Here is a 24,431-nt window from a genome sequence, read left to right as displayed (position 1 = left end):
TACATGCTACTTTAAGTTCCTTTAGATTCTCAGATTCTCTAGCGTATAGGTTAGGAGTTCACAATTTTAACATTCCACAGAATTTCAGAGTTTTCTTTTGTAATGGGATAAGGTCTTCATTTCTGATATAATTATAGATAGTATTTGCTCCTCAGTTATGGCTCTCACTCAGTCACAGCTCAGGGGTGGGTTTTCATGGAAGATCAGGTAACTGCCCTTGAATTACATAAAGAGGAAGGGCCTTTCTATGGAAACTCAGTGCCACAGCTTTTCTGTAAGCTGCAAAATGGACTAACTGGCCTCAAAGCAGCTTAAAAAAAAAATCCTCCTAGGAGGTGTCATTTTCCTTAACAATATCCGAACCATGTTTTTGAAAAGGACCCAGTGTTTCTCTATGGTGATAGGTAATATTTGGTGAGTTTTGTAGGTGAATCATTTCCTCTGAAATAGCCTTACTCTGGGAGAAAGAGCAAGACCACTGGGGAAATAGGTCGGGTGAAACTAGGGGAGAGGGAATGAGGAGGAAAGAAAGACAGAAAGAGAAGGAACAGAGGAAATCAAGGGAAGAGGGGAGAGAATTTGTCCATTGGCTAGGTTTTGCCTGAGGTGAGAAGAAAAAGTAGTGATTGGGGAGAATGCTCAGTGAATTGTTCTAGATAGCTATGGAATTGAATCACGATGGGGTCGGTGATACGGCCACAGAGAACATGATTTGTAATACCCGAGTCTTCTCTCTCAGCTGCACTTGCCTTCGCTTCATACTTAGCTCAGACCATAGAATTCTGTGGCCACTCAATCCATTTGCTGGGAGTCGGCTGGGATACGCTAGGAAAACCATTCCTCTTGGGTTTTGTGTATTCTGTTTTCAAACTATGAATTTATGGAGGTTGACAGTACTGAAAGGTCTTTCTAAGTTGTTTGGGGGAGAATAAGGAACAGAGAAAGAAGTCCAGGGTTTCCTAGCAGCCCTTTCTAAAGGCTTGCTCTATAACCCATGGTTTCCCCGAAAACAGCAGGCTGGTGGACAAATTCTTAAAGAGAGGCTGTGCCCATGGCATGATCTCAAAGGAGTGATAACTGACTTACAGATAATTAATTTAAAATTCATTGAGCTAATGACCAGAAATGTAGGTCTTTTTACCCCTCTTCTGTCTTATAGGTTCATCATTGTGATTCATGGTCATAATTAGAAAGTCACAGAATTACTTGCTCAACACCTATCCTTACCAGTTTTCATAGGCTGTAGGACTTGGCTGCTCCCTCCTCGGTGTGATAATTGAACTGACTTTGTCAGAGCACAAACCTTAGCTGGGGACAGTTCTCACTGGCTTCCAGGTATGTACTGGGAGGTGGGTGAGTGGTTGATGGTATAGGTGACTTTGGGGATAGTTGTCCTAGTGCTGAAGCGAGATGTTTGAAGATCTTTATTCTTGGCATAGAGTGCAAAAGAGGTCCTCCTTTATCATCCTGTCATCCTGCTACTTTCCAGCATCATGACTGTGAGCAACTTAAAGTGTCTGAGTCCCAGCTCTCTCATTTATTGGGAGAAAAATGTCTTCCTCCCTGGCTTATTGGAGGAACTGAATGAAGTAATGATGTGGAAGGGTCTGTGACATAGTGGGTCCTCTGGAAAGATTTAGTACATCTAGATGCAGGTAAGACAGTCTGGGCTGTAAGCTCCTGCTGCGCTAGGCATCATGAATCGAGGAGCAATCGAGCTCCTGTTCACTGGATATGCCTGACACATGGTGGGCATGCAATAAATAGTTATTTACCAAATGAACAACTGGGCTATTATTTTAATGTGATACTCAAGGGGTCTAGAGTTTTTCCTGGGACCAAGGTCAAACCGAAATGAGTATTTTCAATTTAAGAAACTGTATTTCTTATCTGTATTATAACATTTGTTTTTTATAAGGAGAGGTTATATATCTAAGGCTATAACAATTTCATGGGTGTAAAAAATGATGATGTTTTATCATTTAAAGCAAGGATCGGCAAACTTTTCAGTAAAGGACCAGACAGTAACTATTTTTGATTTTGCAGGCCCTGTGGTTTCTTCACAACTGCTCAGCTCTGCCCTTGTAGCTGGAAAGCAGCCATAGATAGTAGTAAATGAATGGGCATGGCTGTGTGTCGATAAAAATTCATTTACAGAAGCAGGCAGTGGGCTGGATTTGACCTGAAGGCTGTATTCTGGTTGAAGCTCTGATTTACAATTACAGAAGAAAGAGATGTCATATAGATCTGGCTCAGAAATGAAAAGAAAAACCATTTATGCTGTACTAATTCTATATAATTATGATAGTAGTGCTAATATTTGTATAACACATTAGAGCAAGTGAAGCCATATTATTATTCCTATTTTTTTTTATGGGTGGAAAAATTGAAGTGTAAGAGGTATTTGCTAGATGTCGGGCTAGTAGGATTCAGCACAGGGTCCGGAGGTTCTGATTGCAAATGTGCTGCTTGTCCCGTGTTGTATTCTTTGCCATCCTGTAGCTTTGGCTGTCTTGGGTCTCTGTGTCTCTGTCTCTTTGGGGCAGACAGCTGAAGTTGTTTCAAGCCTGTAGGCTTCAGATCGGGATCCAGGAGAACGGAGGGCTTCGATGGGAAGGGTGATTGATATCTCAAGGGTGATTGCAAGTTTTAAAACAAGCTTAGTGTGCTTTAGTGTTTACTAGTGTTGTTTTTTGTCATTTTTATGGTATATGTATATATTTTTAATATTACACCAGCCTTTTAAGTTTGGAGGATAACATGATGAATGTGAGGTCAATCGTCTACTTTAGATAAAGGATGCATTTTTTCATTAGACCAAAACCTCTATGCTGATATTTTCCCCATACATTCTATTTCCCCAGCAATGTGATGTAAAATTAGATGGAAAAAGAGCCCCCTTATGATATTTCAAAAACTGTTTTTATCACATCAGAGAGAATGTTAATCATACTGTTTTCCATCACAAGCTGGCTTTGGTGAATCGTTCTGGGATTCCTGAAGTTTTAAGTCCAGGCCAAAAAAGACTAGTTACTAAAGAGTTAAAAGGTTGGTTCATAACTGAGGATGAGTTGTAACACACCTAGGAGGAGCCACCTAACTCTACCCTTGATGAAATCACGTTCTTACAGCCTGTTGACACAGAAAACCCTCCTAGCTTGCCTCGATTAGCAGCACGGGCACGTGAATGACCTCCAAAATTCCTTCAAACTCTAGTGTAACTCTCAGGGCACTTTAAGTCGTTGATATTGGAGACTGACTGACTTTCTTCACTCAAATGAGATGATGTCTGTGAAATCGCAAACAATGCTTGGCACATAGTAGGTGTTTGATGAATTCTCACACCCTCCTTAGTGATTCATTACGCTCCTTCCCTTAAGATTTAGCTACATTTAGTGGTGGATTGCATCATTCCTGATTGACCAATCATACCACACCAAATTTTTAGCCTTGTAGGATACGGTCATCTGTAGTCAGATCTTTGTTGGGTTATTTGAAAAGATAAACAGATTCAATCCTAGATTAAAGATATTCAAACAAGCTTTGAATCTGGGCACCCAGAAGCCCAATGTGGTATGAGTCCAATGGGTATGAGCCCCATGAGTATCAGAGCCAGCAAGGACAAACGTGACAACCCGAAATCCAGAAAACCAGACCAAAATAAAATAAAATAAAATAAAATAAAATAAAATAAAATCACCCTGTTGTAAATGTAAATAGTATCCTTTTTGAAAGGTAATGCTGGACAGTAGCCGTGTGCAATAGTTATTGATCAACTAGCATGAAATATTAACGGTTAACCTGTTAAAATTTTCCAACCATTTATAATTCTTAACCAGTGATGAAATTCAACTGAAAAATTATGTTTTAGAATTTTGCAGAAGGATTTAGAGAAAAAACCCACAGCAATTTTCAAATGAAATAGCAAAGAGAATTAACAACATATTTGGTTTTCTATGTTCACTATTGATAATTGAGAGACCTTCTTGATGCTCAGCTATGAATTTCTATTGGTCAATATCTTGCCTTATAAAACTGGCTTTTACTTGTTTTAGTTACACTCTAGCTGCACAAGTAGCTTATATTCTCTGTGTACATATACATATAATATAGATAAGAAGCTTATGTTCTCCACAATGGCTACATACTCACTTTAAAAAGTTTTCTTTTGAATTTCCCTAATATAATTATATTTATAGGGCTGGGGGTCAGAAATCTTGTTGTCTGACAAAAAGTTAGAAAAGGAAGACAGAGCCTGTTTAAAAGGGAACCGGGCCAGAAAGGAGTCCTCATTCTGTCCTTAAATCATGTCAGTTCTGCAAATTTTCACTTTTTCTCACTTTCCTCTAATTTCAACCTTTGTTCCTGATTCACGGACCCCCATGTTTATAGTCATAAATGAATCAGGATTGTAGAGTGTTAGAACTAAAAGCAATATGAGAAGTTATCTGGCTCAGTTTTAAAACTTTTGTTTTTTTCAGTTGTGGAATATATTTGCTCCATGAAAACTTTATTAAAATCCTGATAAGAAAAAGAAGAAGAAAGAAAGGAAAGATGGAAGGAAGGGACAAAAAGAGGGAGGGAGGGAAGGAAAGTAACAAAGAAAATGAGGGGTCTGGAGCTCCAGAATTCCTTGAGGAAATAAATAGGACAAGCAGAAGAGCAGGTCACATGGTATGGAGGCAAAATTGGACAGACTTTCTGGAGATGCTGGCATGGAGTTGATCAGTTCTTTACTTCTTAGCAAATCAGTTTTCTTCTAGAAAACACTCCCCATTTCATCTCTCTGTCAGTAGGCCTTGATAATTTCTACCCACTGATTGGTATTCAGCTATTCTAGTTGATAAATTAAATAGTACCCCCCATCTTCACTACAGGACTGTTAAAGGAAAAAAATAACAATAACAAACCATTTATAATAGCTTAACATGCATTTTGCAGATCCTATGGAATAAGTAAAAAACAAGTTAGAATAATATAGAAATTGGGGTATAAGAGAATGTCCAAGACAATGGTTATATGAAGCAAAAATAGTTCTCTTCTCTCTCTAGTGTAGGGATTTGGGTTGAAAGGTGTGGATCAAATATTATAAGGAGGTCTCTAAAAAGAGACCCCATTGGAAATAGCAAAAAAAATACAAATATAGTAAGTTAAATATTTAATTTAGTGGAAAGCATAGAACGTGTGAGGTTTTTTAATATATATATATATTATATATATATATATAATACATACATACATACATTTGTGTCCACCCCCCTTTAATCAATCAATGACAATTTTACCCTGGATTCCAAAATGGCACTTGGAGAAGTGCCATTGTGGGAGGGGCAGAGTTCATAAATTTCCATTCCTGCCAGGGTGTGGATTGAAACTTACCTGACCAGCTATTAGCAGCAACTCTGAAGACAAGAAAGTAAATGCAAGCATTACCTAATAGCATTTTTAACAATGAACATTGCATTGGAAAATAATAGAAACCCGAAAGAGATTTAATTGAAACCAAAGGGCATGCTATTCTTATGAAGTCAATGTCTTTTAAAAAAGAGCCATTTGTTTCATGACATGTCAAAGTTTTTGTAAATGTGGCCATGCTTGCTGGGAGATATTAACAACATCTGTCACCTCATTTGGCCTCCAAGTACCCAGTCAGATGTATCTGATCGATTTTCTAAAAATGTGGATGTTTGAATAATTTTATAAAAATCCTTCCATACTTAACAGATTGTATTTTATCTTTTTATGATTTCTGTCATATAAAATGGTATAATATTTAGAATACCTATATTTTAAATAATATGAGTTTTCATTTCTCTTTTGTAACTTAAGTTGGAAATGCTCTTGGTTGCATCTTTCACAACTATTTCTCTGTTTCTAAAGACTGTTTATCACTGAGTTAGCTTTAGCCAGATCTGACTCTTTATTCTAGCTTAGCATCTATCTGTGTAAAGTTGGAGCTTCATTCTTGGGTTCTTAATAGCTTTGTGGGAATTATGAAAATTATAAAACATGAAATATTTTGGAGATAGAAATTTTTTTCTTCCTACTGTATAGGAAGAACAATTTCCCCCAGAATATTTTGGGTTGTTAGAAAATCTATCTCATCTAAACTTTTACACTTTTACCATAAAGGAAACCAATTTTAACAAGTGAACTATTTCTAATGCATTGGAAAATGAATCAAAATTTGATTCTGCAAAGTAGCATCTCTATTGATTATAGCTGCCTGCAGAGTGTATGCAGAATGAGTATGAAATAGTGAGTCATCATCTAATATTTCTTATTTTTTAAAAGGATTTTATTTATTTATTTATTTGACAGACAGAAAGAAAACAGAAGTAGGCAGAGAGGCAGGTGGTGGGGTGGGAGAACTAGGCTCCCTGCTGAGCAGAGAGCTGGACCCGGGTTTGATCCCAGGACCCTGAAATCATGACCTGAGCTGAAGGCAGAGGCTTAACCCACTGAGCCACCCAGGTGCCCCTCATCTAATATTTCAAATGTTAGAATTATTTACAGTGAAAAAGGGGCAGATGCTAGCAAATAAAGCCATAAAAGCTTATGAAATGTTCTTATGTGCCACTATTTGTATTCTTTACTGATGGGATACAAAGATGAAAATGAAACTTGGAACCTGCCCACAAGTGAATTATATTTTGGAAGCAAAGACAGAAATAGAAAAAAAATAATTACCTCACAGAGTGATAAGGGAAACAAATATGGATGTCGTGTGTTTATTATCTATGTCTATACCTACACTATGATCGCAAGATTAAAAAGCATGTAGAAAATGAAGGCCAAACTATGGGAAGAACCTAGAAGTCCATCAACAAATGAAGGATAAAGAAGATGTGGTATATATACACAATGGAATACTATGTAGCCATCAAAAGAAATGAAATCTTGCCATTTGCGATGACGTGGATGGAGCTAGAGGGTATTATGCTTAACAAAATAAGTCAGTTGGAGAAAGACAACTATCATATGATCTCCCTGATATGAGGAAGTGGAGATGCAATGTTGGGGGTTTGGGGGGTAGGAAAAGAATAAATGAAACAAGATGGGATCGGGAGGGAGACAAACCATAAGAGACTCTTAATCTCACAAAACAAACTGAGGGTTGCTGTGGGGAGGATGGTAGGGAGAGGGTGGTGGGGTTATGGACATCGGGGAGGGTATGTGCTATGATGAGTGCTGTGAAGTGTGTAAACCTGGCGATTCACAGACCTGTACCCCTGGGGCTAATAATACATTATATGTTAATAAAAAAATAAAAAAATAAACAAACAAACAACAACAACAAAAAGAAAATGAAGGCAATTGATTTGTCAATACTGTGGGAGCAAAATTCAAATTTATTGTGCAGATGGCAGAATACCATTAATGATATCTGATATTCTGCCATCTGCATCATAAATTTGACTTTGAGAACCAAAATCCTTTTACTTAGAGGTTAAATAATGAATCACTTACTTGGAAAGAACTGTACCCATAAATATGATAATATATTATTATTATCAAAGTGAGTTTTTTTTTTCTGAATAAAAATTGCCTATTAGCCCCACTCTTTAAAATTGTGGTTGGGGGGTGCCTGGGTGGCTCAGTGGGTTAAGCCGCTGCCTTCGGCTCAGGTCATGATCCCAGGTCCTGGGTTCGAGCCCCACATCGGGCTTTCTGCTCAGCAGGGAGCCTGCTTCCTCCTCTCTCTCTGCCTGCCTCTCTGCCTACTTGTGATTTCTCTCTGTCAAATAAATAAATAAAATCTTTCAAAAAAAAAATTGTGGTTGGTAGGTGATATTGAGGACAATAAGTATGAAATGACCTAAGCCAGATCTAATTTGGGATAAAGTTGTTTGCAATCATGAAGTTCCAATCTATATTTATGATACATTTGCATAGGTTTCAAAGAAATCTGAAAAAATCTTCGAGGAAATGTTCAGTCTAGAGAAGCAAGCCCCTCAGCAGATCAGAGGAGTCTTGGAAGAACAACCTGGGACTGGAGGTGCCCCTGGGCAATGAAGTGGTCCAGAGTAGTCCTGATGGACACTTAGTGCCATCAGGTGGCCATTGGTCAGATACACCAGTGAAGCCAATAATACATGTTTTATTATTTTTTAATCAGTATTTGCCTTATTAGTTTCTTATTTATTATACATACATCTTCTTGTCATGAAGCTGTGTGGTGGGTTACTAGAGCCATGGTCTTGCAGAGCACAAATGCCATCTGCCCAAGAAGGCAGCATGACGTAGAAGGAAAGAGGGTGACCAAACCGACGGATTTGTTGATACAACTGGTCAACAAAAATGAAGATAATTTCTGATTTACAGATTGTTTGAGAATTAGAGACAACATTTGTGAGATGCCAGGCACCTGGTAGGCAAATTAAATGGTAGCTGTTATAAAGTCATTATAGGTGGGGTAGTGCTAATTCTTTGAGCTGGATAGAGTTTTGAGGGACCTTGCTATTTTAAAGATTATTTCAAGTCTGTTTGGAAATAATGATGACTGAAGTAAATTATGTACAAGTGTTTCAAGTTGTAGCTTATTAAGAAGCAGCTTACCTCAGCAATCCTGCCTTTAGACTCAGACTTTGCCAAACAGTAACTTCTTTGTGAAGTGCATATTTTCCGTAGTGGATGTTAAGTAGCTATTGTTAATGCTTGGGGAACTCCTAATTGCATCTGGAGACTGAATTTCATTTTGAGATGTTATTCTTCAAATTTTCCTCTAATCTTAGTTCTTGTCTTAAACACAAATAAATTTTCAGTGCTCTAAAATTTGTTGCCATGTTTAGTAATACATCTAGAGTACATTTTAAAATTAAACTTCATCCAAACATATAAAATTTATGTATATTTATGTATAAATATACATACATAATAAATATATAGAGAAGTTCTATGTAACTATACTATTATGGACTCTTCCCATCCATCTTCTTTCACTCAAGTTTGTGCTTATGAGATCCACATTATTATGGGGCACTAGAGTTCACTCAGACATACTGCTGTGTATTCCATTGTATACCTGACCCACAAGCTGTTTATTTATCTTTCTGATTATGGATATTTGGTTTGTTTCTGAGTTTGGGCTATTATGAAAGTGTTTCTATGAACTTATTTATACACACCACTTTTTAAAATCTGAAAGGTATTTTCAGAGAGGTGTGAAAGCTACACACCTCTGAAAAATATGTTATGGTTACATTTTAGTATGATGATGATTAGATCTCTACTTTCCACTGATTGCTAAGTTGGTCCCATATGTAAATCCAGTGGATCTGGAGACTGGCTTGGTCATACTATTTTCAAATTAGTACCTATGTAAAGGGATTTTTGATGAGGACAAGAAAACAGACCTTAGAGATTTTCCTCCTTTATTTTCTGTTGTAACAACATAACATGGCTTTTACTGACCACCAGAGTGTCTCTCTAATGAATAAGAACAGCGTTAAGTAGCTTTAAAATGTTGAAAACATGATATTTTTAAATTGCTTGCTTGAATTTTACTAGAGGAATACTAGAATAAGTCTTGATGAGTGCTGTTTAAAATTTTTTTCTTATGTTATACTCTTCTGCTTTTTCTATTTCTTTTTTAAAAAGATTTTATTTATTTATTTGAGAGAGAGAGAGAGATTGAGCATGCACATGAATTGGGGGAGGGGCGGGGGGGTGGAGAATCTGAAGCAGGCTCCCTGCTGAACACAGAGCCTGACATGGGGCGTGATCCCATGACCCTGAGATCATGACCTGAGCCCAAACCAAGAGTGGGAGGGTCAATCAACTGAGCCATGCAGGCGCCCCTGCTTTTTCTATTGCCTTTTGTAAATGAGTACGGGATTGCACGATGCTCTCAGATCTTGGGAGCTGCTTCTGTTGAGGTACTGCTCTATGAGATGGTGGGTTTCTCAGAGACAAAAACTAGGTCTCAGTCAGCTCGTGCTACTATGTGCAGTGACTGTCCTCATGGGATAAGTTTCGAAATGGTTATTGGGTAATTAGGTTACTGTCAGATTTAGCCAGTTTCTAATTAAAAAACAAACAAAATGACAACAGCCCTCAGAAGGTAATTATTGGATGGCCTTTTAATCTAGTTACTAAATGCTCATTTTTCTATATTTTAGAGTTTTATAGAACACCAGGAAAGATTCTCCCGTAATAAACGCTTACATACAGGCATCCAACACCAGCTACAGCTTTTAGGCTGTTCGTCCATGAGGACCATTCTCACCCCTCCCTCGGAAGGTGGGCAGAGTTAAGCTACATAGACTCTAATGGAAACTTAGAACCAATCCACAGGGTAGAACCTGATGAGGCGCAGAAAATAAACTGTTGCTGGGTGAGGACAAGATAGTAGCTGGACCCAGGTTAGGGAATGTGTGAAAAGTTCACAAAATTTAGTGTAGTTTCCATGTTCTTTAGGCGCCAATGGGCAGACAGAGTGTGGGGGTACACTGCAGCTCCCAGAGTGAATAAGGGTAGTAGATGAATTAGAGATGGGCAGAAAGCAATCTGTTCCAGGAGAGAGCAGGCCTGGGCATGGAGAGGTCTGAGTCTTGATCTTCTCCTGGCCAGCTATGTGACTGTGTGCAAGTCACTGCCACTTCTGGCCTCAGGATTTTTAGTCTCAGGAAGAAGGGAGTTGGCCTGCATGAGCCATCATGTCCTTAGTAGGTAAGACTCCAGCTGCTCAGTTCTGTGCATGTCACACCAGAAAGGAACACCCTTCCCTCTGATGCCAGTGGCACATCTGTAAAAAGAAACAGGCTAAAGTTGAGCAAATAGCTGGGACATTTAAAAAGCCAGGTTGGGATCATTCAATTTTCAATCCAAATCCCATCTTTGCCTTGAGTATTTTGTCTCTAGCCTTCTTTTATAGTAGTGAACAAAGAGCCAGAGTATCCACTGCCTTTTCCTTTGGTGCCAAAGATTTGTATCATAATAACAACCTTGATTATATGACCAAGACTTTAAAAAAGATGAGACTACTTGTATCCAAATTTTATGATTTAACACAAGTCTGTGAAATCCCCTTGACTCAGACCTTCTTTAATTTATCTGATTTCTCTACTTCCTTAGTAAGTTTGTTACTGAAGTGGTAATTCTAGCTACTGTTGTAGAACATGTTGGATGTGAAGGGATTTTCCACCTAAAGAATGTAGATTCCTGAGGTCTAAAACAGTGAATTTCCAGACAAGCTCAGGACATATGTTTCTTGGAAAGCATCTATCTGAACCCAGTTTTAGCAGCACAAAATGAGAAATATGCATCACATACAAGTTTGGTAGGAAAAAAAATATAAGCGTAAAAATGGACTCTAAACTGAACAGGGGAGAACACCAATATATAGTGGGCATGTGTTTGACCAGTCTGTCCTACACTGAGGACAACTTAGGAGAAACAATAGATACAGCAGAAAGAGCACTTAGTTTAGGCCAACATGTGTGGTTCAATTCTTTGATTCTTTTCTCATTTGTAGAAAGGGAATGACAATATCTACTCTGTAAAGTTGTAGGGTTAAAGCTAATATATGTAAAACATATGTCTGGCACTTTTAAAAATGGGTATTTAATTTTTTTTTGAGTTAGGTTTTACAGACTAAAAAAGCCAGTGTTAAGCTGGAAAGATTCTAAAAGCAATGTACAATGTTCAATTCAGTGCAATAATAATTTCTTAATGCTTTACTATGTACCACATGTCTGATGATAAAAAATAGACATAAAGGGGCTTACATTTCCATCTTGGAAAATATGCAATATCCATTGACAAAAAGACAAAAGAGAAGGCATTTCTTTTGGGATGGTCCAAAGTGAGATCTGTGTAAGATTTTCTTGATTTTCTTGATACTTCTAGAACAGATTATTGGTGAGGGGCAAGGAATCTGTCATGAAGGAATCACTCCCTTATTTTGGTTCCATATCACTGTGGTTCTACACTGTCAAGGGAAGGTATTAAATCTAATGACTTCTAAACTCCCAACATCTTTCAAGATCAATGATCTCTTGAACAATAATATCAATGACTGACTGAGACACCTCAAGGCTTACAGGTTGCATGTGGAATGAGTCAAAGGAGGTGAGAAGGTGACAAAGTACATGGCCCATGACAATTTCCTGGGTATTGTCAGTCCTAGGATGTTGAGGGGAGAGTGCTGGCAAAGGACTTGAGCAGAACCATGTATAGCCTGTGAAGAAGGAGATGGGATATAGTTTTCTTGGTTGCAGACTTGACCATGAGGACATGGTTGCTTGTGACTTTGTTTTACCTAAATAAAGGAAGTTTAACCACAGTAGAATTGTGGTAAACAATTAGACATGTCTAAGACCTAATCCTTGGTACCTGTGAATGTGCTCTTATTGGGAAATGGGGTCTTTGCAGATTTAATCAAGTTAAGATGAGGTCATACTGGATTAGCGTGGACCCTAATCCAATGATTGGTGTCCTTATAAGAAAGGGAAAATGTGGACTCACACAGAAGACTAGGGAAGAACACCATATGGAGGCAGAGACTTGTGGTGCCTTTCTAAACCAAGGAATGTCAACAGTTGCTGGAAACCACCAGAAGTTGAGAGAGAGGCAAGGAACAGATTCTCCTTGACAGCCCCCAGAATGAACCAATCCTGCCAATACCTTGATTTTGGACATCTGGTCTCCAAAACTGAGGGAGAATAAATTCTTTTTGTTTAAGCCACCCAGTTTGTGGTAATTTGTTACAACAGCTCTAGGGAGCTAAATCATATCACTAAATGAAAATAGACCTTTGTCTGTATCAATATCAATATGGACATTAATATCTATATACCAAGATGATGATGACCTTAGTTTTTGAGTTTTTAATAACATGTGGAATCGTTGTATATGCTTATATCTCATGTGTTTAAAAGGAGAACTGTTTATTTATCTTCCTCTGACCATGATGTTTTCTCTCTTTTGTTTTGTGTTTGGTTTTAGACTGTCATCAATTTCAGGATGGACTCTCTCGTGGCAGCCAACACCAAATTTTGCTTTGATCTTTTCCAGGAGATAAGCAAAGATGATCCTCATAAAAACATCTTCTTCTGTCCTCTAAGCCTCTCAGCTGCCCTTGGCATGGTCCGCCTGGGGGCCAGAAGCGAGAGTGCACAGCAGATCGACCAGGTGTGGCTCCGGTATCTCTGGGTCCATCCGCAGAGTCAGACCCTAGTCCTTCTTTCACAAGCCATGATGCTCACTGAGCCTGGGGCCTGGGGGGAGACTGCATTTGCCCTGGAGTTTTCATTTACGTCCCACCTTGCTCTCTCTTCAAGGCTCAGTGAAACCTCTGCCTCCTTTATGACACTTCTTCAGCCTCCCCAGGCTCATAACTTTTCTCAGTCACCTTCTCTGTCTCTGTGTGTCTGTCTGTTGGTCTGTATGTCTGTTCATTTTCTGCTCTATAATTATCCATACTGATATCACTAACAATATTTCTTATGTGTCTATGTGTTCTTTCATTCCATAAATAAGTATTTAGTAAGCATGAATTATGTATCCAGTGGAAAAGATCTTGGTGTCCTCCTTGACTTCTCTCTTTCTCACTTCACATCTAACTCCAACAGGTTTTTCTCTTGATATACAGCCCAAACGTAGGTGCTTCCTGCTGTGTCCCTGAGTCTAACCCACCACCATCCTTTCTAACCTGGATGCAGCTTCCTCATGGGCTTCCTTGCTTCTGCTGACAGTCTGTTCTCAATATGGCTGCCAGAAAGATCCTTTAAAACCTCAGGCAGAGCCTACTTCTCATCGTTTCAAAACCTGGACTTCCAAGTTAGCTAATGATAGAAGCCTGAGTCCTTACGGTGGCCCATGAAGATCTAGTATCTGACTTCCCATCAACCTATCACCCTGTCCCCTCCCCACTCCTCCAAACACGCTGGCCTCCAGGTTCCTTGGGTAAGCATGCCCACTCCTGCCTTAGGGCCGTTGCTCCATCCCTTTTGCCTAATGGCTTCCCGCCCAGATAACTGATCTATAACTTACTTTCTCCTTCAGGACTTTGATCAGAGTTTACCTTCTCAACCAGTCCTTCCTTCACCTCTCAATCTAATGCTGCTTCCTGACTCCTCACCCCATAAAATGACTTCTTACCCTACCTACTTTTCCCTGACATGGCATTTTCCATCTTCCAACATAATGCATACAGTAGCTCACTACTGTGTGCCTACCCGGCTAGAATATAATTCTCCAGATGGCAAGAATCTTTGTCCTAGAACCATGCTTGGCTAATAGCAGCTCAACACAAATCTGCAGACTGAACGAATGAATGTGACAAGAGCAACTTCCCAAATAATCTGTAGGCTCCCGAGGTTGTTCTTATAACTTCCCTGGATCTCGCACACAGCACAGAGGTTATGTGGGCACCTGTCTGTTGTCCCTAATATGGAGGAGTTGAATTCTTGGACTAAGGTAGAATGTGTTGGGAGTTATTCTGCTTTATTCATTTACTTCTATTAACAGTATCCCATTAGGAGAACTTAGCTTTAGACTGTCATTGGCATCCTCCCCATCAGGTGTCAGAGGGTCTTTCTCCAAGCACTTGGGTTTCACGTGCCCAGCAAAACGGTCCTGAGCAACACAAGATGTGCCTTTGTCTCCTACCTTTCCTGCAATGCTCTGGGTGACTTGTCTTTCACTGCCCTCACTTGCTTCATTGACTGAAAGGTCTAGATCAGTACTAACACAAATATAATTCAAACCCCACATGTGATTTAAAAAAATTTAGCAGCCATAAGAAAGTAAAAAAAAAAAAAAAATCGGTGAGACTCATTTTAATAGTATATTTTATTTAACCCAATATACCCAAAATATCATATCAACATGTAATCAAGCAAGCAATTTAAATGAGATATTTTAATTATTTTTTCATACTAAGTCTTCACAAATCCAATGAGTATTTTACACTAACAGTCTGACCAGCTCCACAGCCATGTGTGTCTCGTGGAGACCTGGACATCCTTTTAGTTTGGTTACATTCATTCTTAAGTGCAGACCCCCGGGGGTTGCATGCAGTTCACTTCCCTTCCATTCCACCTCACAACCAAGTCAAAAGGATCATCTGCTACGCTTTGCACTGTTATTTCGGGGTTGACTCTGGAGTCATTGTCCCTGCCACACTATAAAAAGGTTCTGAAGCTGTTCAGATTTCCTGGTTCGTATCGTCTGAGAAACCCCATCACTGTCCTCACGCAGGTACTACACTTCAATGAATTTTCCCAGAATGAAAGAAAAGAACCTGATCCCTGTCTGAAAAGCAAAAAACAGGAAGTGCAGGCTGACAGCCATGTGGAGAAAGAAACAACGGAGCCTCTGACCCTGCAGGTTAGCCACCATGAACTCCTGCCCCTCTTCTTGTGAACAGCTCATCCTGGTTACACTGTATTTGGCAATGGTTACTCATCCCCAGATGTTATGTCCTGGCGTCATTAGCAGCAACAACAGTAGGAAGAAAGCCATACGACCTCCAATTCTTTTCTGATTATGTATCTTATATGTCGGTGGCTGTAAGCTAGTTTCCTAAAGAGTAGGATCAGGTATCTTCTACTCATGATAAAGGCAGTTACAGGAAAGCCCCAGAACTCACCTACTTTTCCGGGTCACAGGTCCCCAGGATGGAGCATGGTGGAGGATGAAGGGCAGTAAGGGGCGGGAATCAGCCGTGGGAGTCTTACTCTCTTTCTCTACCTCTCCTTATCTATTTCATGGGGAAATATACTTTTATTGGTTGCCTCATACCAGGAGTGGGAAAGATATTCTCCAGGTTATGTATCCCTGTACCTTAGAAAGTTTAAGAGGAGGATAGAGAGAAGATTGTCTTTTTCTTCTATATTTTTGAATATAGAGGAAAACGAGGTGCGCTGAGCTAAAAAATAGTGTGCACTGCTGAGTCCCCTGATGTACTGTTCCTGGAGGAACTTGATACCTAATGGGAGTAGTGATCTTCCCCTGGGGCCCCTTCCTGCCCTCCATTCCTCTCTTCTTCTCAGCTTGCTCCCCCTCATGGTAGCAACATGAAATGACAACGTGCTCTGGTGGCCTTTTGCTCTCCTGATCAGGTCATTTTCTTTCTTTTGTCAGGCCGAGTCTTCCAATGATGAGAGTGGACTGCTCAGTTGCTACTTCGGGAAACTTCTCTCCAAGATAGACAGGATCCGAGTTGATTACACCCTAAGTATTGCCAATAGGCTTTACGGAGAGCAGGAATTCCAGATCTGTCCGGTGAGTTCGGCATGGCTGGTGATTAAAACTATCGCATGGCATATGTTGTAAAAATCAGGGAGTAGCTGGATTACTCACCTGGCACCTGGACCACAATCCTGTCTGACGTGTACTGTGATGTACTGTGGACTGGGGGTTCCCCGGGGCCCACCTCTTTCTCTCCCACACTGTTGGTTGCCCTGGTTCTGACAGTTTTCAACTTGAGCAGTTTAGGAGGCCTGTTGTGGATGAAAGGGTGTCGTGTGACCCTAATAACTTTGGAGCACAAGTGGGTTTGGTGATGACTTTCTCTGTTGGGACTGTCTTTCCCAGTAAAGGTGCCTGGTAGATGAACTTGGTAGTTCTTCTTCCTGTCCCTCCCCACCCTTCCCCCAGCACCTTTAAAATCCCCTTTCATGCCACTGTGAGGCCACCCCTCAATAGAATTGTAGTCAGCAGCACCGAGGTATAGCAGAAGGAGACTGCGTTTGAGGCCAAAGGGCGTCCGGCTCCTCCCTGTGGCTAAGCAGTGTGTACCTACAGCAAGACCCATCAGGTTCCTCTCTCACCGTTGCAAGGAGCCACACACTTAGCAATGGGCATGAGGGGTGTGACCATAGGCAAATGTGTGATGCAGGTGGTTAGGCTGGTCTAGTGAGGGGGCGGGCTTAGCCTCCTTTGGCCAAAAGAAGTATGTTCTCTCAACAATGAGAATGAGCTTTTAGATGTTGTCTTTTTTTTTTTTTTTTGGAACTGGCTTTATTGAGGTATAAATTCATATATCATACAATCCACCTATTAAAATTGTACACGCCAGTCATTTGGGTATATTACCCTGTAATTATGGTAACATATAATGTAAAAATGGCTATTTTAACCAGTTTTAAGTAAACAGTTTGTTAGCCTTGATCACATCCACAATGTAGTGCAAACATCACCCAATTTCCAAAACATTTTCATCGCTCCGGATGAAAGTAGGGCTTTAATTCTTAAAAATAGAGGCATTTTGCTGCTAAATCTCTCAAGTAACTTCATACTGATGTTATAGGGTCTCCACAAATGGGACGTTCAAGGATATCTGGTAGGAACAGCTTGTGCCCTTGTAACTGTACCTGCTTCATGAATAGACATTCTTTTTTCTTTTTTTAAAATTTTTATTTATTTATTTTTAGAGAGAGAAAGAGAGAGAGAGTGCGTGCAGGGGGAGGTAGAGAGGGCGAAGGAGAGGGAGGGGAAATAATCTCATTAGACTTTGCACTGAGCGCAGAGATGGACGTGGGACTCGAGCTGAAACCAAGAATCGAAGGTTTAGGCAACCGAGTCACCCAAAAATCCCGCAAACAAGCATTCTACATCCTGAATTGTCACCATGATGAATGAAAGGCCTGTGGCTAATTAAGAGTGGGGGATAGATAGAGACTACGTGCGTCCCATTTAAATGACCATCTCTCTCATTAGGCTTCTCCTGACTGCCTCATACCTATTAGCACGGTTATCTGATTTCACTGTATTATTTCTCTTTATTCCAATTTAACAGGAATACTTAGATGGTGTGATTCAATTTTACCACACGACCATTGAAAGTGTTGATTTCCGGAAGGACTCCGAGAAGTCCAGACAACAGATTAACTTTTGGGTTGAATCTCAGTCCCAAGGTAAGAAAGACCAAACACATTGTAGCTAGTCTTCTTTTCCATTTAAAAGGAGAAAAGCCAGCCTGGTGTCTCAGATTGCAAGCCTGTCATGACCAGGTGCTCACATGCATGGGCCGTGTTCAAAGCCTGTTTTGCAGGTGCAAACAGTTACACACTTAGATGCTGTGTTTCTCCTTTGCTCCCTCATAAAAGGGGAAATCCGTTCAGCCAAGCACATGCCAGTGGGATGCTAACTATTTTCAAGTTTTTTAAGATTTCATTTATTTATTTGCCAGAGAGAGAGAGAGAGAGAGCACAAGCAGGGGAGTGGCAGGCAGAGGGAGAAGCGGGCTCCTTTCTGAACAAGGAGTCAAATGCAGGACTCAATCCCAGGGCCCCGGGATCACAATGTGGGCCGAGTGCAGACGCTTAACTGAGCCACCCACGTATCCCAGCTGTTTCTATTTTTTAAAAAAGGGTCAGTGGAAACGTTGCAAAGAGAATCTAGTTATTCAGAAGGAAATGGAAATAATTAAATCCAATTTTTTATCAACGTTTCACTAGGTACATAGGTGTTTTCTGGATGAAAGGTTTAGAGATAGTGATGAGTAGTGAAATTTAGAATTCAACATAAAATGGAATAATTTTTTAATATGGAACTCCCCTGTCTGGCCTTGTCCTGGGAGAAGCACCCAAATTCCAAAATTATTTCTCCTAACTTGGTCCATATGCTGCAAAAATGCCCATTTCTTCAAGGTTCCACTCAGTTGCCAAGAAGAAAGCATGTTCACTAAAAAGATGTATACTAAGGCACTAGTTTACTCTCTGGCAGTATTTTAAGTGTAGGTGATGTCAAATAGTCTTTTATTATGGAGTTTAAGTAGAAGTCTTGCTGTAGAAAGCTCTACTCATCTTTAAGGACTAGGCATGTATTCAGATAACCAGTGGTTTGGTAGTTTGCATGGAAAAGAATGCGTACCTCAAAAGGATGATTGCCTCACCGTGTGGGATTTTCCAGTCTGGCTCAGAGCTGTGTTATGGTGCAAGGAGCCTCAGAGCTGGACCAAGAGCGGGAAGGCCCCAGGACTGATCTCAGCCAGCCTTGCTGATTTTTGGCTGTGTGGCCTTACCTCTCACTAGCTGTGGTGTATTCCTCTCTAAGAAGGGAAAACAATACCTACTTCTCATAATTGACATGCAATGGCACGAGAGGGGGCATGTGAAAGCCCCTACTGACCTGGCCTAGAATATTTATATGCATTTTTGTTCATATGTAAGCATATACCGTTTGCTGTGATGAGCACTTGAGAGTTTACCCAATAGTCCTGTTTCTCAAGGAGGTTATAATATAATCATGTGGCAGGGTCTACTTTGAAAGGTAAATCATGGAGGTGAGGAGGGTAACCTAGTGATGGGTTTTAAAGAGGGCATAGGATGTGATGAGCACTGGGTATTATTCAGAACTAATGAATCATTGAACACCACATCAAAAACTAATGATGTACTATATGTTGGCTAATTGAACTTAATTAAAAAAAAAGTAAATCATGGCATAGGATGTCTCATGGCAATTTCCAACCACAATGACTCGGAATGGAAGGAAATTCCCTCAGTTTCAGGGCTTTAGAATGGGTCCTTCTTGGGGTTCAGAGACAGTGTGTCTCCCCCACGATACACCCCATCACCTCCACCACATCCAAGACTGTACTGTGAGTGGCGTCATTTTCTTAGGTTAGTTCTTGAATCAGACATGCCCTAGCCTTGGGGATGGGAAGCAGCCTTCAGGAAAATCTGTCTACCTGAATACTTCTGGTACAATTCACATTCAGGATATTCTCTGAAACATTTTTTAAGGTAAGATCAAGGAACTCTTCAACAAGGATGCAATTGACAGTGCAACGGTGCTGGTGTTGGTGAATGCTGTTTACTTCAAGGCCAAATGGGAAAAATATTTTGACCCTAAAAACACAGTTGATGCCCCTTTCTCTCTAAATGAGGTATGATATTATAGCACGTGGTTTTCTAGATATTGCTCTCATAATTTCCACTAAGAAGTATGATTTCGAGTATGTGTACTCAACTCTAAAACTTAGGTCTCTGGGTTACAGCATACAATATAATAAGAATATTTTGTTATTAGAGAAATCAGTATCAGAAGTTTGTTGACCACCTTGGTGCCAGGCACTACCCTGAGCATTTTCCATTCATTATTTCACTTGTTCCCTAAAATATCATTACGGAAATGGATGTTATTATTCCCATTTAGGAGTTGAGGGGAAAGAATGCAAAGGTTAGGTTACATGGCTAAATTCATGCATTAGCATTCACATCTGTGAGTATTTATCTCAAAAACTCATGTTCTAAGCCACCAAACTGTAGAATGGAGAAAAGGGAAGGTTGGGATCCCAGCCCACCACCTGTCAGCTGTGTTCCTCTCGCAAGCACTGTGCATCTCATCTGTCAATTTATGACCTCTCATAAACATGAGGTATCTGGGGTGGTGGCCTCTGATCTGATGGAAACCTATGGAAGAAGTACTATGATTCAATATGTAGATAATTATCATTTAACCAAAGCTCCAGGCCAGCGAAGGCAAGGGGTCAGGAGATCAGGTGAGGCCAACAGACTGGGTGGTGCAGACACTAAAGGTACGAAGCTGGTGGGGATATATCCCTTGGCTAGGCTGCAGGGAGAGCCTGGATAGATAGTTTACCAACGAGTTGTCTTGGGAGCTGAAGAACCTATGAAAACCAAGGGAAAATAAGGTGTTGGCAAGGACGGGCTGGCTGATCAGTGGGCAGAAGACTCATGGGTTGGGTCACTGGTGTGGCTCAGTGCTTCTGGTGAAGATGCTTCTTATCTTAGTGGAGCCCCGTTTTCAGGAGTGATGAAAGCCATGGGGGTGCGTGAGCTTCCCGTGACTGTCCCATGACTTTCTATCTTGTCCACTGCAGAATGAAAAGAGGACTGTGAAGATGATGAACCAAAAGGGCCTGTTTCGAATCGGCTTCATAGAGGAGTTGAAGGCACAGATCCTTGAAATGAGGTATACCAAGGGGGCACTCAGCATGTTCGTCCTGCTGCCTTCCTGCTCTGCAGATAATGTGAAGGGCCTGGAAGAGGTAAGTCTTCACTTCACTGTCTCTACAAAATACTTCACTGTCAATCTTTGGAGAGCAGCCCTATTAACCATCTACCTGCCTGAGGAAGGATGGCACCTCAGTTATCAGAGATACCAGAGAATATGTAAGAATCTGAATTCAATGAGAGAGTTCGTCCTCATTGGTTTAGAAAAGGACGAATGCCAAAAGCGTTGGATAGGGCTTTCCTCTCCCATCTCACAGCTCTCTGCGGTGGTTCTCCAGACCGAGGGATCTGGACATGGAGTGATGTGAGACTTGCTGCAAATGCTCAATAGCCTGACTTCTGGCCTCTTGCTTGGACTCTTCTGCTATGGCTCATGGAATGGAGCTGTTAGCTGAACTCTGTTTTTGGGTGCAAGTGCCTTGACAGGGTGGAGATCTGGTGCTGGGATAAAGTGGTTGTGAGCTGGGGATCAGTGAAGCCTGGGGAGCCTCGGTGCTGTGCTGTTCTGTGCAGTGAAGAGATGGAGACAGAGGAAGAGAGAAATACCCGGATAGCGATCACAACAATAGCCACGATTCAAAATGTATCGTGTGCCCGCACTATGTTAATTACTCTACATACATCATTTTGTTTAATCCCTCAAGAGCCTAATGGTATTATCTCCATTTTATAGATGAGGGAATTGAACCTCAGAATGTTAAGGCGTGGCCAAGCTCACTCAACTTCGTCAACGGAGCTTTGCTGGGCTTTGACACGCAGACACCAGTCTGTCAGATACCAGAGGATACCAGAACTCAGATTGTCCTGTGACTTCTAAAGACTCAAGAGAATTGCTTGGAGGGATTTAAATGAGATCAGAGTAGGTTGAGGCTTAGGGAAGGACCTTGAAGGTTGTTACTGGCTGTTGAAATATACTCAAGCCTTTTGAAGTAATTGGGGCATCCTTTGCTGGTTCATAATATGACCTTAAATATTATTTACTTCCTTTTGTAGCTTGAAAGGAACATCACTCATGAAAAAATAGTGACCTGGAGCAGCTCAGAGAATATGTCAGAAGAAACAGTAGATGTCTCCTTCCCGCAGTTCACCCTGGAAGACAGCTATGATCTCAATTCTATTCTACAGGACATGGGCATCACGGATATCTTTGAGGAGGGGAAGGCTGATCTTACTGGAATCTCTCCAAGTCCCAATTTGTACCTTTCAAAAGTTTTCCATAAAACCTTTGTGGAGGTGAATGAAAATGGCACCCAGGCAGTTGCTGCCAGTGGGGCTGTTGGCACAGTAAGATCCATACCTTCCTGGGTGATGTTTACTGCCGATCACCCTTTTCTCTTTTTCATCAGACACAACAAAACCCAAACTATTCTATTCTATGGCAGGGTCTGCTCTCCCTGAAAGGAGCACACTGTCTAGTACCCGGGAGCTGGAAGAAAGTGGCAGAATGGTCTCCTGCTGGCATAACATGGGAATTTGTGTTCTTGCTGATATCTAAAGCTGACCGAATTCTGTCACAGCCCCATGCCCCCTTCCTCCTGCCACTGGCCTGAGCTTGTCCTGATCCTTCTCTCACCCTGTAGCTGACTTTCATCTACGTCCATTAGTATCAAAGTCTCTGGCTCCCTCCCTAACCTTTTACCACACTAAGCTTTCAAGCATATAATTCACCCTCTGTGACCTTGAAGGTCAGTGTAATGGAATGTGTAATGTACTGACTTTAAGTTCCCTACCTCCATATAAAGGAATCCTGGAAGTTCAAGTCATTAGACCACTTCTAGGGGAGGATAAATTCAGAAACCACTTTAACATGGGCAACAGGAGGAAATGTTTAAATGGAATGTGTTTTGGAAACTCAGCTCTACTTCTATGGTAGTTAAAACCAGGGGTGACTGCTGGCTAAGACGCTCTGCCTCTTTCTCTCCCATCTTCTTCTATTGCATGGAGGATGCCCTGTAAGATGCTTCTCACCTGAGGGAAAATCTACCCACTAGGGGTGGATTTAAGTGAGAGCTCAAGGTCGGAAGCCTGCCCTGACCAGCACTCGTTCTGCGGAGGTCAGGACATGTTTTGCGAATCTGACATTGACCTAGGGGAGCGGCAGTGGATTTAAAAATTAGTCTCAGCTTTCCTTATTGAGCCTCCTAAGCCATCATCATGAAGCACGATCCTCTGCGTCTTTTTTACCCCTTCCTCAGAGAATTCGCCTCTGTAGTTACCCTTAAATACCCAACAAGTTAGGTGGGGGAGGGGAGCGCTGCCCTCCCCCCCCCCCCCCTAGACTGCTGGCTCCCTAATCACCTCTGTCAGGAATCTGCCACATGGACCTATCTCCTCCTGGAGGCCTTATGCCGGGTCACGTCCTGAGAGCTGGCCTGGGTCTGGGCATGATGCATGTGGAAATCTTTGTCAGGAAGGCCGTCTACTGAAAGCCAGATACCTAAGTGTTTAAGACTCTAGAACTGGGACCTGCGTTCTCTGATACGTCTGTCTGAATTCTTGATCTCTGCCTTAGCTGAACACTCTGGAATGACTATATTACCAATGCCTAACTCAAGGATGTGGAGAATCATTCTGTCAAGGTGAATTTCTGGTCTTAGCCGTGGCCCCGTTTCCCTGCCCTGCCCTGCCCTATGAGCGTCCTCCTCCCAGTTGCCACTGTGTTGGTTAAGGGTGGCTGTGGCGGTATTTGTTAGAGAAGGTAGGTTAAGTTCAGCTGGTTAAGTCATGCTGGCCCCAGTCCCCCCGTTTGCCTCTATATTAATGATTTCTTTGTGCTGTGAAGGACAAGTTCCATGTTCCCCATACAGGCTTCTCATTGTCAAAGGTTGTTTGTGGTATAAAAAATTTCTCATTGATAATGTGAGGCAGCTTGAGGTGGCTCTTCCAAGTCCTTTCCACAGAAGGCATGTCCCATGGGCCAAATTTATGTCAGATAATAAAATATGTAGTCACTTCTGTGGTTCTTTTTGGGGCTAACATTTTGAAGATTCCATGCCTGACCTGTCATTGCTGTTGGATACTGAACTCAATAACTATGACCTTTATGAAGGTTTGGCATTGTCCAGCATTGCTATGTTCTTATTCTTTTCCTTGATAAACACATCTTCTCATTGTATTGGGCTCTCTCAGAATTTTAATCACAAAGGGAAAGTGTATCTCCTTACAAAAATGAGAGTGAGAGTGAGATTCTGTGAACCAGTAAACTTACTAATCTTCAGTTGATTAAAATGTTTCTTCTTAGTAAATAAAACACTTTTGTCAGTTAAAATGTGTACATTATTTTATGTGCCAACTGACTTTTTTAGTGACCTAAACCTAGCTTTAATTTTTTTCATCCCCAAATATAGAAATACACACTCTATAAAACTAACCATTCATCTCAATTATGTTGGAAAGATATATCTTGTGCCAGAAAATCTTTCTTAACTTTCTACCATAATTATATATGAAGGCATACACAAAAGATGAAAGCTTGCAATGATTCTAAAATCTAGGAGTGAT

The 24,431-nt window shown here is 40.9% G+C and overlaps 1 protein-coding gene across 1 annotated transcript; it reads left to right on the top strand.

Moving 5' to 3' along the window:
- Window positions 1–1,216: 1,216 nt before the first annotated feature.
- Window positions 1,217–24,157, top strand: SERPINB12 (serpin family B member 12). Its single transcript, XM_047697756.1, has 8 exons — window positions 1,217–1,335; window positions 12,949–13,134; window positions 15,205–15,333; window positions 16,090–16,230; window positions 17,747–17,864; window positions 19,698–19,840; window positions 20,798–20,965; window positions 21,924–24,157. The coding sequence occupies exons 2-8, from the start codon at window positions 12,967–12,969 to the stop codon at window positions 22,326–22,328; spliced, it is 1,272 nt and encodes a 423-aa protein (XP_047553712.1). The 5' UTR covers window positions 1,217–1,335; window positions 12,949–12,966; the 3' UTR covers window positions 22,329–24,157.
- Window positions 24,158–24,431: the final 274 nt, after the last annotated feature.

The sequence above is a fragment of the Lutra lutra genome, chromosome 12 (assembly GCF_902655055.1).
Source record: "Lutra lutra chromosome 12, mLutLut1.2, whole genome shotgun sequence".
In the NCBI taxonomy this organism is placed as follows: domain Eukaryota; kingdom Metazoa; phylum Chordata; class Mammalia; order Carnivora; family Mustelidae; genus Lutra; species Lutra lutra.
Note: the sequence above shows the minus strand (reverse complement) of the source record. Positions and strands in the feature narration are given on the sequence as shown.

Coding starts and splice junctions, on each gene's coding strand:
- SERPINB12 (XM_047697756.1), top strand. CDS start 12,967: ATGGACTCTCTCGTGGCAGCCAACACCAAATTTTGCTTTGATCTTTTC. Junction 13,135..15,204: donor GTGCACAGCAGATCGACCAG/GTGTGGCTCCGG, acceptor GTCCTCACGCAG/GTACTACACTTCAATGAATT. Junction 16,231..17,746: donor AGGAATTCCAGATCTGTCCG/GTGAGTTCGGCA, acceptor CCAATTTAACAG/GAATACTTAGATGGTGTGAT.